General features: G+C 38.7%; 1 protein-coding gene across 3 annotated transcripts in view; it reads right to left on the bottom strand.

The window, feature by feature from the left end:
* LOC132819345 (FERM domain-containing protein 6-like) overlaps positions 1-14255 on the bottom strand; it is a 72421-nt gene that overhangs the window by 7448 nt on the left and 50718 nt on the right. For all 3 annotated transcript variants that reach the window (XM_060830803.1, XM_060830800.1, XM_060830802.1), the window contains exons 6-10: positions 11801-11987; positions 6573-6728; positions 3472-3537; positions 3270-3338; positions 1230-1404 (exon numbers count right to left, since the gene is read on the bottom strand). In XM_060830803.1, coding sequence (XP_060686786.1) covers positions 1230-1404; positions 3270-3338; positions 3472-3537; positions 6573-6728; positions 11801-11987 — 653 coding nt within the window. The remainder of the gene's footprint in view (positions 1-1229; positions 1405-3269; positions 3339-3471; positions 3538-6572; positions 6729-11800; positions 11988-14255) is intronic.

Consider the following 14255-nt stretch of genomic DNA (forward strand, 5'->3'; position numbering starts at 1 on the left):
ACTGAGAGTAAAGGAAAATCTGAATTGGAATTGTTACTAAAAATTACTCTCACCATTAACAATTGGGAAAATGTTTCGGATTTCTTGCTGACAGAAGCAAGCAATGAGGTGCTGTGTGGACTTTCATAAACATAACACAAGATGGCAGCAGCTTCAGCAACAATAACCTGAGAGGGGCACACATTGGGAGTAATATTCACAAATTCCAGAACTAATTGAGCCAGAGAATCCATGAATTGCAACATTGTAAAACTTATAGTTTGTCTCTACTCTAAAAAATGATTATTTAAATAATGCAGTCTGGAAATCAATCCAAAATCCCATCACCCCTCCCACAAAAACCTCCGCTCCCCAAGTCAATGCTGTCTAGGAGAGAAACCAACATTTTCATTCCTATTCCAAAGAGTCTTCCCACAGGGTACCTGAATCCAGAAATAAAACTTTCTCCCGTTCTATTTCTTCCTTTAATCTGTACTGCTAAATGTTGCCCAGTCTAACTAAGGTCAATTCTTTCAGCTTTGAATTTTAAAAAATGAATGGTTAAATGACCCACGCTGACCCTGCACCAACACTCCCTCCATTCAAAACAGCTTACCACAAACACATTCAATGCAGCATCCACTGAGGAAAAAGGATTTACTCTGCACTGAATAGCTTTACTCTAACAAAACTTATGCACTTCGCCAGATGCGGATTTGATAACACAGCACCCCTCTGAGAAAATATTATGACTACTGAAGAAAGGAAACTAAAGTTGATCTGAAATAAGTTGTACATTTGATATGCCGGTTCCAATTGTCAGTTGTACTGTTTTCCAAATTTGAGCAAGAAAGACCAGATGGAAGAAATTACTTTTATATAGTTCCTAATCACATCATCAGATTGATCCAGAGTCCTTCTCAGCCAACAAGCTCCTTTTTAATTGTGGTATAGGCAAAGCAATATCTCAGAAACAGCAAGCAAACAAATGGGCCAGATGACCTGTTTGTGATAACGTTGGTCAAGAAAGGCCTGTTGGATAGAAGGCCCCCCATGTTCTTCTTCAAACAGAAGTAGACAAAGTTTACGTGAGAAAGGTACTACGATAACTTGCAGGTAACTTGGAGCATTTCTGAAAGTTCCAGACTGCTTGAGTCAACTTATTGTTTGACGTAAAAAGAGCTTTGTACAAGTTTAAAATACCACATTTGATGTTTTCTGTGTACCCAGGTTGTTTTCTATGTTCTTACCTTCCATTTCTTCAATTTTTCGAATTTGCTTGAGCACAGGCTGAATGTTCATATAGAGTCGATGGCTGCTGCTAAGGAGCTGCAGTAAATGCCTGGATCGGAATGCACAGCCTGTGTAATAGATCAGCTTCCGGGCAGAGGGTAAACCATCTGGCTGGATCTCAAACTTTTTTCCCTGCATCAAAAAGACCGTTCTCTCTTAGTTCCTTTCAGTTATATCTGCTCAGTTCCATATAAAATTAAGACATATTTTGTAAAGTGATGGAAAAAAACCCATTAATTGATAAGAAAGAAAAAGCCTATAATGTTCTTCTATGAATCACTTGTTCAAGAAAAATCTTTCATGCGGTGTTCATGTCACTGGCAAAGGCAACATTTGTTCTTGATCCTCCATTGCACTGGGGAATGTAGTGGTGAGCTATCTTCTTGGATCACTGCAGATAATCTGGTGCAGGAACATCCAGTGCCACAGAAAGCAAATCCAGGATTTTGATCCAACTACAATGAAGGACCAGTGATATATAGTTCCTCATCTGGATGGTGTATATCTTGTATTGGACTTGGCAAGCAGTGGGATTCCAATGCAAATGTTACCACTGTCCTAGGAAAAGTAAAAGCTATTTAGCCTATCACATCCACACCATGTGGCAGAAAATATATTATTCTATCATAAACACCTCACACTCACCACCGCTTTTTGATTCCCTACTTTAAAGATCAACAGTCTGCCTTGGAAATATTAGATGTTGACAAATATGTTTATAATTCATCAATATTGCCTTTGTTACTTTGTCTATGCAAACATTCTGAAGTAAAACACATTAGCTGTCCCTTCACAGGTAACTATTTATACAAATCAGAGATACCCTAGAGCAGATGATCTTCTACTTTCCTGCAATAAATATTTGGCTCCAACACTTGCTTTTGTGGTTCGAAAATCAGTGCATACAGAAGAAACGAAATGGAAGGGTAATTTCTGTTCTTTCTTAAAAGTATCATTTTAAAATGAATGACCAGGGAGGATTGTGACATTAATTTAGTTAGTGATACAGAACCTGAGCTATAATAACATATCTTAAATTCTAAATCTTAAAGAAACGTTAGATCCTCAGCTCAGCTGCTTCCAAAATTCTCATCCATACCTATCATACCCCTCGATCTGCCTATTCCAATGTGTTTTTGGTTGCCCTCCTACTGTACACTGTGAATCTACTGCCTGTATCCCAACTCCTGCCAAGTGAAGTTTCTGTTTCATCTGTGCTTGCTAACCTACACTGCTTCCCAGTTAAGACACACCTCAATTTTAAAATGCTCATCCTGGTTTCCAAGTTCATTCATAGCCTCCCACTCAGCCCTCTGATCTATTCCATCTACATTCCTCCAACATTTCTGTACTCCTCCACTTCTAGTCTTTAGAGCATTCTCAATTTTAATCATACAACCATTGCCAGCTGTGCTTGACAGTGCCAAAGCCCTAAGTAATTGAATTCCGTCCTAAACCTCCCTCCTCATTGACCTCATTTAAGACGTTCCTTAAATCCTACCTTGTTAGCAGAGCGTTTAATCATCTGCACTACATTGCTCACATGCCTCACTGTAGATTTGGTTCAAAAATGCCCTGATGAAACAACCTAGATCATTTTACTCAAGGCACTGCATAATGCAGAGTTGATTTTGTGTGTACATAAGAGTGATAAAGCTTGAAACTATCAAGGCTGATTTCAGCCATTGAAACCAAGTTCAGTAATAAAGGAATTTGCTTTTACACAGCTCATGGCACTTTATAGAGGGATAAAAAAAACATTGAATGCCAAAAGCAATTTTAAATAACGTGCCAAAAAATCCCATGCATATTATGATGCCATCACAGGGCAAAACCAATGCAGTAAGACCAAGGATTCCTTGAAAATGAATACTAAGCAATATTTAGGATAAGAAACTATTATTGACTGCACAATGAAACTTTTGGAATGAAGAATGAATAGTTGAAAACTAGACTTACAAGTTCCAAAGCTGGCAGGGCAACATTTCTCTACTTACCAGGAAAGTAAGCTTGCCGACATTTGACCATGGAAAGTCATACAGCAATTGTCGGACACTATGAGATTCCTACAAACAAGATAAGAATTTAAATAGAATGTGCTTGACTATTAATTGCACCAAAACAAATAAGAATTTGAAATCCAGCGGAATACAGTACTTTGCAAGCATTAAATGACCATTTTTTTTGCACACTTTGTACCTGATATATATGTATGCCTCTCAAAGTGAGCCCAAGCACTACAGAGGGATGCTCTTCTTTCTTATCCTGCAACAAAATAAAATTGTTACATGCACAAAGGCAAAATGATTTTCAAGACATCATCCAGGGCTAGTTGACCATGTCCTTACTCATACCGAATCCCATTTACCCATCAGTCCTGTGGTTAATAATTGCCACGGTTTTAAAATTTACAATCTTATTTTCAAATTACTCTCCCCTGTCCATCTCACTAAACTCCTGCATGTCCCAAATTTGAGCAACTTTCATTCTGACCTCTTCAGTGACCCAGATTTTAATTGCTTCTTCATTGGTAATCATGTCTACAATTCCTATGCCTAAACTCTGGAATTGCTTTTCATTTCTCTACCCTTTCCTTCTTTGAGATGCTGTTTGACCTAGCTCCATGATCCTCTCTGTCCTAACACGTCTTATGTAGTCTGGTGTCAGACTTTAATTATCAACTTTCCCCTGAAAAGACTTGTGGAGTTTTACTACTTTAAGGCTGCTGCAGGTAGTTGTTGTTGTAGTTGAGATTGTTGGCCACCAGTACAAATATTGGATTGCATTTTTTTCTATAGTTGATCAAAAACATATCAATAGCTAAGGGCCACCTTTGTGCGTACAAGGGGAACAACTTGAACATGTAGCATGGAAAGTTCAATGGCAAAACTTTAAACCAAGTTCTTTCATTGGGAACATCCAAGTTAACCAGTTGCAGGTTTGGCAATAGTCACATCTAGAATAAACCCAAGTTTATACGTTGTACTGATGCAACCTTGTAGCTCACTGATGCAGAGTCTTACCTCTGTTCTGATCAATCATAACCATTAGGCTTATAAAGTTAACTGGAACTGAATAGATGAACCTTGTGCCCCAATTAATGGATCCCATTAAAGAGATAAGTTGGCCAGAGTACCGTAAATCTGCTTAGCTCAGATACAGAATGAGAATTCACACACAAGGAATAAAACAGATTCACCCATAAGCATTTTATTCAAAAAGGTCAATATTTTAGAATTAAAAATTGTCATATGATGGGTTGCACGGTGGCTCAGTGGTTAGACCTGCTGCCTCACAGCACGAGGGAACCAGGTTCAATTCCAGCCTTGGGTGACGGTCTGCATGGAGTTGGCACATTCTCCTTGTGTATGTGGGATTGCTCCAGTTTCCTTCTGCAGTCCATAGAGGTGCAAGTTAGGTGAATTGGCCCCATGGTATCCAGGGATGGGCAGGCTGGTGGATGTGGGGTAAATGTCGGGTTAAGGGAATAGGGTGGGGAGGTGGGTTTGTATGGGATACTCTTTGGAGAGTCAGTGCAGACTTGATGGGCTGAATGGCCTCTATCTGAACTGTAGGGATTCTATGATATCACTTTTTCCTTCACTGAAGGACAAGTATGAAAGTTTAAATTAAATCCTGCTGCTATAGGTCAGCATTCTTTGACAGCACCGAAGAGAAACATTTCAGTTGAAGTCTATGTACATCAAATCCAAATGTCAGCAGCAAGTATGACATTTGTTTTACAAAATCACTCATTTCCATCTTATTACAATAATGACCTATGTTGCAACATATTTGGCAATTCAAAATTATCCATTCTCATTAACTATCTTATTTTGCTCAAGAAAACAATATTATGTGAAAGTCAATGTGATATAAATTTAGAGCAACTTGTAACTTCCATTACCATTACTTTTCAGGTATTATATATTATTGTAAATATAAGATGTATTAGTACCAGACATTCCATTGAGTTAATGAGGCAATATGCTTCAGGCTAATGTAGTTCTTTGCATTTCTATGGCTCAACTGGCAGAAACTCAGCTCCAATGTCCTCGAGATTTTAGTTTATAACTATATAAAATTCACTTCCACTTGCTTAGTGGTATGGTAGAAATATAGACAAAAACTACTTTTTTAGATAGAAAGCTATAGAGTATAAAACTTAAATATTGATGTAGAGGATGAGGGAAGGGAAATTAGGCTGAAAATACAGAGGCGCCCAGAAATTCCTACTCCCATCCATACTTTAGTTTTGCTTTGTAGCTTCATTGGTTGACACCTCATTTTGTCTACTAGGACTGGTTAGTTGGCTTGGTAGTGATGGAGGGATATCCCAGACGGGGCATGGTTTTACAAATAATGGTAGTATGCATGGATGCTACTGACGATGGTGCTCCTCAGTGCCTCATGGATGCCCAGTTTCAATCTACTAGATCTGTTCTTCCACCATATAGAGCTTTTTATGGTTGGATCCAGGAGAGACAGGTTGATGAACATTGAAGCAATGTTTTTTGAAGCAGAATGAAACTTAAGCATAGTAAATATTGATTTAGATGGAATAAAACCAGCTGTCTCAAAGTTGTTAGCAAGAACCATCTCACAATCACAAGAGCTATCCTAGTCACATATGCACATTAACCCCTTACACTACATTTTTTTCCTCTCTAGCTACCACCTCCTCTCCCCTCACATCCTATGTCTCTGACTCTAACCACAACATTACATCTTATTTATATCTCCTTATTCTGCAGTTGTTATTGTCATGATTTCTTTTGATTAACCTGCTTTGCACAATGGTAGTGTCCAAAACTCCCTCGAATTCTTTTTCCAGTGCATGAATCACATTACCATGCTGCATCTGCAAGTGGTAGCATTTAGTATACTTTGAATAATATTACAAATGAAATTCTCATACTCTGAGACACCATGCAAGCAAGAGCGTATTTAAATAACCTCAATTATCCACTGCTACTTCACATATTTAAATACTCTTGGCTCACATTTGCAGACATATACACTGGAATCTGTGCTGCATGTCCATACACCTGTCCACAACACCAGTATGCCAAAAATAAAGTCAAAGCAATAATGCACAATGAAGGAAAATTCTTTTAGTCTGCATTCACCGTCAGGCGACACAGGATCCACTAGAATACAGGACTGTAGCCAAGGGCAGAGGAAAATAGGTTTACTTTCAAATCTTGCAGAATAAACTGTGTACACACTAATTGCAACTTTTCCTCCTATGATTTTTGTAACAATAATAATAGTGAATGAAAAGAAAATATGTCTCTTACTTTCTGGAGCCTGTAATAATGAACAGGCACATCCTCCAAAAGGCAAGCCTCTTTAATAAACCTCAGCAACCCCTCTTTATGAGTCAGGCCACGGTGCTCTCTGTGCATTACTGGAATGTGCTTCAAAATGTAGTCACAGCCCCTTTTGTTAATTACCTATGTACAACAAAGCAAACATTATTCCAATTTTCCATTAAAGCTCTAAGCATCATAATTAATATAGTCACAGGAGCTGGAAAACACGTCTATCATATTTCATTGCAATGCTTCATCCTCATAGATCAAAACAACCATTCTTGGTTAAGCACATGAAGTAATAGATTTTATTTGCTTCTTTTAATGAAACAGATTATTTTTAATATTTATTTGCAAAACTGAGAAAAAAAATTGAACTAATAATTGTGGTGCTCTTTAAACTAATTCTGATGCTGCCATAATGAGTACTGCCATCCTTTCCCTCACTGACTGCACCTCAAGCTGTGAAAAGCAAGATGCAAGCAAAGCATTCAGCTGGAATTTCCTTCAGCAGTGTAATTATAAATGCTTTCCCCTCCAAATTTAAAGAGAACATTTCAAGCTAACAAGACAACAATGACATTCTGCTGTTTTCTGGTGTGGCATTAATATATTTATAAATTAAAAGCATCACCAAAATCATTTTAGGTTAAATGAGTCTTTTCTTCTTTCCTTATCATGTGGCAGTTTATCACCTAAACGTCCAGGGGATAAATCCTTTGATAATTCACCACTTCAAAAGATTCTATTCTGCTGTCATTTGTTCAAAGTCACCAGCTAATGGTCGATTTTTTTTTAAATAACACAAGATAATAGGAGAGTATTAGAATGGGTTTATTTTTAAAAGAAGCTGTTTCTACTTTACAGCAACATTAAAGATTGAGTACAACACTGAAGTAGGGTCTTCCCCAATGTTGGAGCTCAATATAATCAGACCCCTGGAGGAGGTCCTTTCAAATCTCAAGTTTAATACCTGTGGAATGTAACTCCAGTGTGGTGTAAAACCTGCCTTCAAAAGTGCTCATATGATGGGGTGATGGAAGGGTATCTACTTGATCATCTGTGCATTTCTTAAACTGAGAGTATAGTTACTCTTAACTTTTATTCCAAATATATTTCTGAATTTAATGACATCTGCAAACATTGAAATTATATCCTGTATACCCAAGTCTAGATTATTGAAATGTTTCAAAACCAGCAGTAATCCCAATACTGACAACTAGGGAACATCACTAAACACTTCTCTCCACTCTGACAAACAACAGTTTACCATTATCCTCCCTTTTGGATCATACTGCTATTGTGCATCATGTAGTACTTCGTAAAAAAAATCTTTTGACATTCCATATACACAGAATTAACCACAATCAACTACTTTCATCGGCCCCTATGTTAAAATAACTTAAATTATTCAAACATGATTTATCTTGAACACAGCCACACCGACTTTTATTTGTTGTCAATAATTTTCCAAATGCCAAAATGATCTTTAGCTAGATTATTGTCTTGTTAAATTTCTGAGTGCTGATACAATTGGTCTCTGCTATTTCCATGGGCTGAAGTCTGGAGTCTGCCTGCTATCTGGGCAATTGAGTGTCCGTACTACATTTAGGAGGTTGCACAACCCAGTTAGACTCTTCCTACTGTGAGACTGCTGCATCTATATCTTTAATTTTTCAAAATCTACTTTATTCATAATAAAATCTATATTTATATAAAAACACACATAGGCACACTTCTGTACAGTAGCATATCAAGAAAACAAACACTGGAGTTTGACTCTATCCAAACAAACCAAAGGCATCTCTTACTTGAACCAGGCTACATTTACAAAGATTTGAGGCACAAGGAACATCCAATAACTGAACAGACACCCCATTTAACTTCAGTAGGAAAACCTCAGACTTTCTCCCCACTTTTTCCCCACTGCGCTTTGGCAGCAGCTGCCCCAAGCTTTAGTGCATCACTCAGCACATAGTCATGGACCTAGGAATGTGCCAGGCTGCAACATTCAGTCAAGGCCAACTCCTTATTCTGTAAGATCACAAGTTTTGGACAGACCAAAGAGCATCTTTCACCAAGTTGACGGTCCTCCATACGCAGTTGACAATTGTCTCAATGTGCGTCCCATGAAACAGACCGTAGAGAATTTCTCCCTTTACCTCATCTCACAGTAACTCTTTCACTCTCAGTAAACTCTTTCTCATAAAGTATACTGATCACAGCTCTTCCATTTCTCCTTTCTTCGCATGTTGATGTCAGAGGTGCATCATCATGTATAAACATTATTACTAACACAATTTGCATTATATGCCAGACATTCCCTCATCACTGATATTAAAGCTGTAATTGCTGGGTTTATTTCTCTAACATTCTTTTGACCAGTAGAAGTGTCACACAATTACATTTACATCTGCCCTACACCAGAACAAAACCCACATAAAACATAGCATTGTCTGCATCTCAGGATTGAATTCTGGACTCTGACTCAGGCCTAATACAGCACAGCTTTGTTTATGATGTCAAACCTGAAGAATGTCACTAGGTCTAGTTGGAACTCAAATAGAACATACCATTCATTGCCTGGCTATATATTGTGCGTGAACAAAACGGTTCCGCTTTGGAACAGGGAGGGAAAACAGGTTTGTGGGGAAGTGCTTTTTAAAACATCATTCTACATGACCACAATGGAATGTCCAAAGTCATGTCAAATAGTTGTATCTTTCATTCACTCATAAAAGATAAGAAAGCAATAAAAGCAAAATAGTACAGAAGCTGGAAATTTGAAACGAAGAGAGAACGCTGGAGAAACTCAGCAGGTCTGGCCGTGCCTGAGGACAGAGAAACAGAGCTAACATTTTGAGTCCAGCATGACTTTTTCAGAACTGAAAGGTGATGGAATTCTTGTGACAGAAGCTTGGTTACTGACTGATACTTTCTTGGTCTATCTGGTTTGTTTTTAGAACAAAATTGTGTTGCTGGTTTATTGTGCAGATTTTCCAATAAATCTGCATCTGATAAAATTAAAACTATTGAATATACTTTCCGAACATCAAAAGTTCTATGGAAATAGATAATTTTGTCTCTGCGATGCTGTGTACAGGAAGATTGAAATCAATAAAATGATACTTGTTCTGCTTCCCCTGTTTGTCACATTATCACTGCCCCTTCTTGCACACGGCCCAGAAAGGAAGTTTCTGCTCCACTCCTAGCTTCACTCTTGTTCTCAGGTGTTCTTTCTGTTCCTGTCGACTCACCATTGCCATCATTTCTGGACATTAGCTACAGAAATGAGCCTAGCTACTCTCCAGGCAGTTCTGGGAACTACTCCAAAAGCTGTTCTGGCACCTCATGAAATTTGGTCTCCAGGAAACAGGGCAGACACAGACTTGGGTTAACTTAGGGCTGGTTGCAGTGGTAGCAGAGCTGGAGAGTTTCTAGGAGGACAGCTAATGTGTTTCAAACTGGATGGTGTCCATGGGAACACAAGAACAGGATTAGTCCATTCAGCTCATTGTACCTACCCTACAACTCAATACAATCATGGTTGATTCAACACGTTAATACGTTTTACTCACCCATCCCAATAGCCCTATGTACTACTGTTTATCAGAAATCTATTAATTTCAAGCTAAAACAAAGTCAAGGCTGAGCTTCCTCAGTTCTCTGAGGTAGAGAATCCCAAAGATTCACAACCCTTTTAGTAAAAGAGAAATTCTCCTCCTCTCAGACCTAAGTGGCATCCCCCTTATTTTTAAATTGTGCCTCCTGGTTTTAAGCTCCACAGCCAAGGGAAACATCTTACCTGCATCCACCCAGTCCATTATTTTAGGTATTTTGTAAGTTTCAATGAGATCATCTCCATTATGTGCTGTGCACCAAGTCCTCAGACCAGTCTGAAAGATCAGCCTTCTCACCATTGCTACATTTTGTTATCTCAAGCACCAACATTTACCAGCACTTGGGAAGAAAGATTTTTTTTGTACAAACCCTTGGGGAAAATATGTAAAATTTCCTAATCCTGGTCTGAGGCAAAACAGCCTGTTACATTCACCAATTTCCTTCAATGTATCTTCCACCTTGAAGTATTCATTAGACTCTTTTCCAATAAAAGCTTCATTAATTTTATGTTATGCATCATTGAATAGGCAGCAATTTTCTTTTGTTTGCATGACACAAAGGATATGAATCAGAATGTTCTTGTTCCATTAGCATATGTCACTGGGGAGCGATACTTTGTGCAATTTGTAAAAATGTGTTTTATGAAATGTTGGATAAATGATCTCATTGAAGTTGTTAACTGTATGAAAGTTTGTGGTGTTTTCAAGGAATTAGGTATAGTTATTATGTTCGAAGCAATCAAAGGGTGTGGGGAGGAAGCAGGAACAGGGTTCTGAATTAGATGATCAGCCATGGTCATATTGAATGGCTGAGCAGAACTGAAGGGCAGAATGGCCTATACCTGTTCCTATTTTCTACTTTTCCACTGGTGTGCAGTGGATAGTATATTTTTGATGACGGGGCCAACAATATGAGGTGGCCACCAAGAAGTCCAATAGCAAATTCAGGAAACCCTTCTTTACCCAGAAAGTGACAAGAAATTGGCATTTGCTACCACAGTTCACATGAATAGCACAGTGGAAACTAGACACACGCAAGAAAGAGAAGGAGAACAGAGGGTTGTACTTAGATGAGAAAGAATGGCAGGAGGCTTAAATGGAGCATAAGCACTGATAGGTTGGGCCAGAAGTGCTGTTACTGTGCCATCAATTCTGTGCTATTCTACGTAATTACACTGTGTATATTCTGGACTGGAAGTATGTTCTTTGTGTCAGACATGGCTTAATTATTGATTTAATCTGAATAATATGCAATTTGTGTACTTGAGCTACAATCTTAAACAATGAGATATGAGCTGATTAGTGCTATTGTTTGTTCCATATACACTACAATTATTTTTGTGCATTTTACATAATCTCAGCTATTATACTCATTTTCACCTTTATTGGGAATGCAATATAATGCTGCCTGGTCCAAATACCAACTGTGCAAATCCAATACATCTTCAATCCCTGGGAAAGGGCAGTCAACAAGTCTAACTCAAAGACTATTTTCTCCAAATTAATAACATGTTAAAAATCTTGCAGCTGCATACATAATACCTGAAATAATGAATGAATGTAAGGAACCAAAATCAAATAAGTTTTCCTCACCCATTGAGGGAAATAATGCTGAGGCTCAAAATATTTTCCAGTGTGCACACGTTTTCTGTAGTTGCCCAGATCAGCCTGCAGAGCATATGCTGTCAGCAGAAAGTAGACTTCCTCTTTACTTGTGCACCGTGAATTTAAAACTTGCTCTTTCAGTTGGCAATAGTAGAAATGTCTGGCTTTCTTGTCACTGCAGGGATATGAAAGTCAGGCTGATGATCCAAGCTACACACATTTTATTGATATTGTTTTAAACAAGGAATTATAACCTGGCTCATGAACACTGTGGGTAACTGAGCCACACAGACCAGTGCCCAGGTAATGCTGCACTGTGAAAACTGATCCTAATTGAAACCGTGACAAGAGTCTACAACTTGTAAGAATATATGATGGAATGAGAGCAGGGGGGTGAAAGTCAGGCACGGATATATCTCTTTACTCCTATCATAGAGTCATAGAGATGTACAGCATGGAAACAGACCCTTTGGTCCAACCCATCCATGCCGACCAGATATCCCAACCCAATCTAGTCCCATCTGCCAGCACCTGGCCCATATCCCTCAAAACTCTTCCTATTCATATAACCATCCAAATGCCTTTTAAATGTCGCAATTGTATCTGTCTCCACCACTTCCGCTGGCAGCTCAATCCATACACGTACCACCCTGTGTGAAAAAGTTGCCCCTTAGGTCACTTTTATATCTTTCCCCTAAACCTATGGCCTTTAGTTCTGGACTCCCCCCACCCCAGGGAAAAGACTTTGTCAATTTATCCTATCCATGCCCCTCATGATTTTGTAAACCTCTATAAGGTCACCCCTCAGCTTCCAACACTGCAGGGAGAACAGCCCCAGCCTGTTTAGCCTCTCCCTTTGGCTCAAATCTTCCAAACCTGGCAACATCTTGCAAGCCTTTTCTGAACCCTTTCAAGTTTCACAACATCTTTCTGATAGGAAGGAGATCAGAATTGCATGCAATATTCCAACAGTGGCCTAACCAAAATTCCTATACAGCCGCAACATGACCTCCTAATTCCTGTACTCAATACTCTGACCAATAAAGGAAAACATACCAAATACCTTCTTCACTATTCTATCTACCTGCAACTCCACTTTCAAGGAGCTATGAACCTGCATTCCAAGGTCTCTTTGTTCAGCAACACTCCCTCGGACCTTACCATTAAGTGTATAAGTCCTGCTAAGATTTGCTTTCCCAAAATGCAACACCTTGTATTTATCTGAATTAAACTGCATCTGCCACTTCTCAGCCCATTGGACAATCTGGTCAAGATCCTGTTGTAATCTGAGGTAGCCTTCTTCGCTGTCCACTACACCTCCAATTTTGGTGTCATCTGTAAACTTACTAACTATATCTCTTATGCTCAAAACCCTCCAACCCTGCCAGAGTATGCCCATATTGCTTATGGAGTGAGGATCAAGCTACGCTGTCCTCCATCCCAAGAGTCACTGTATGCACCTGAAAATGCAAGCCCTGGAGTTGAAAACATCGGTTATCCGCAAAACTGGACCCTATCAGGCAAGAGACACCTTTGCAAGAAATTAAGTTGGAAAAGAGTAGCCAATAAATTGATGGAAACAAAGGATCAGATTTGTGTTACAAGCATTTCATCCATGCTCCCTCCTCCTCACATGTAGCCGCAACTATACACCAGGTAAGAACCCTGACATTACTTTGATTTTAGCATCCAAATGAAGTACAACATTATCATTCATTTTGCAGGCATCAGTTTGTTTGAAAATTTGAAATCCATCAGTGGCTGACACAATCCATTTCAATACTTTCTACTTTATTTGCACAAAATGATTTGACCTCTATATTACTTACTTTTATGTCATTTGGCAATGACAATGCTGAACAATCACACAACAAATGTATGTTCAAAGAGCTGTTTCATACTACAGTGTACTATTGGAGGAAAAAAAAAAGAGACAGATATTTTATCAAAGCTTTTTGTCCTGCATTCATCAGAACCATTTGCAACAATGCTGATAAATATGGTTTTGGAGGTGGGTGATGAGGGCAAAATGATTTGAAGATGAGTGTTGAGAGCAAAATCTATAACTTTGCAGATGATACTAAGTGAGGGATGATGCTGAGCGACTTCAGAGGGGCACTGACAAGTTGGCTAAATGGCACAGGAAATTCAATACAGAAAAATGTGAGGTAATGTGTTTTATTAGAAGAAACATGGAGAGACAACACAGGCTCAATGATACAACTTTCAGGGGAGTACAGAAGCAGAGGGGCCTGCAGGTTCAGGTGCTTAATTCTCTGAAAGTGGCCAGGCAATTTGTAACAGTTGTTAAGAAGGCTTGTAGTTGGGTTTATGAATAGAAGCATCAGGTATGAAAGCAAGGAAGTGATGCTACACCTCTACAAAGACCATGTTTGAAATATTGTGTTGATTTCTGTGCATCTTATTTAAGGAAGGGTATTTT

The sequence above is a fragment of the Hemiscyllium ocellatum genome, chromosome 10 (assembly GCF_020745735.1).
Source record: "Hemiscyllium ocellatum isolate sHemOce1 chromosome 10, sHemOce1.pat.X.cur, whole genome shotgun sequence".
NCBI classification, from domain to species: domain Eukaryota; kingdom Metazoa; phylum Chordata; class Chondrichthyes; order Orectolobiformes; family Hemiscylliidae; genus Hemiscyllium; species Hemiscyllium ocellatum.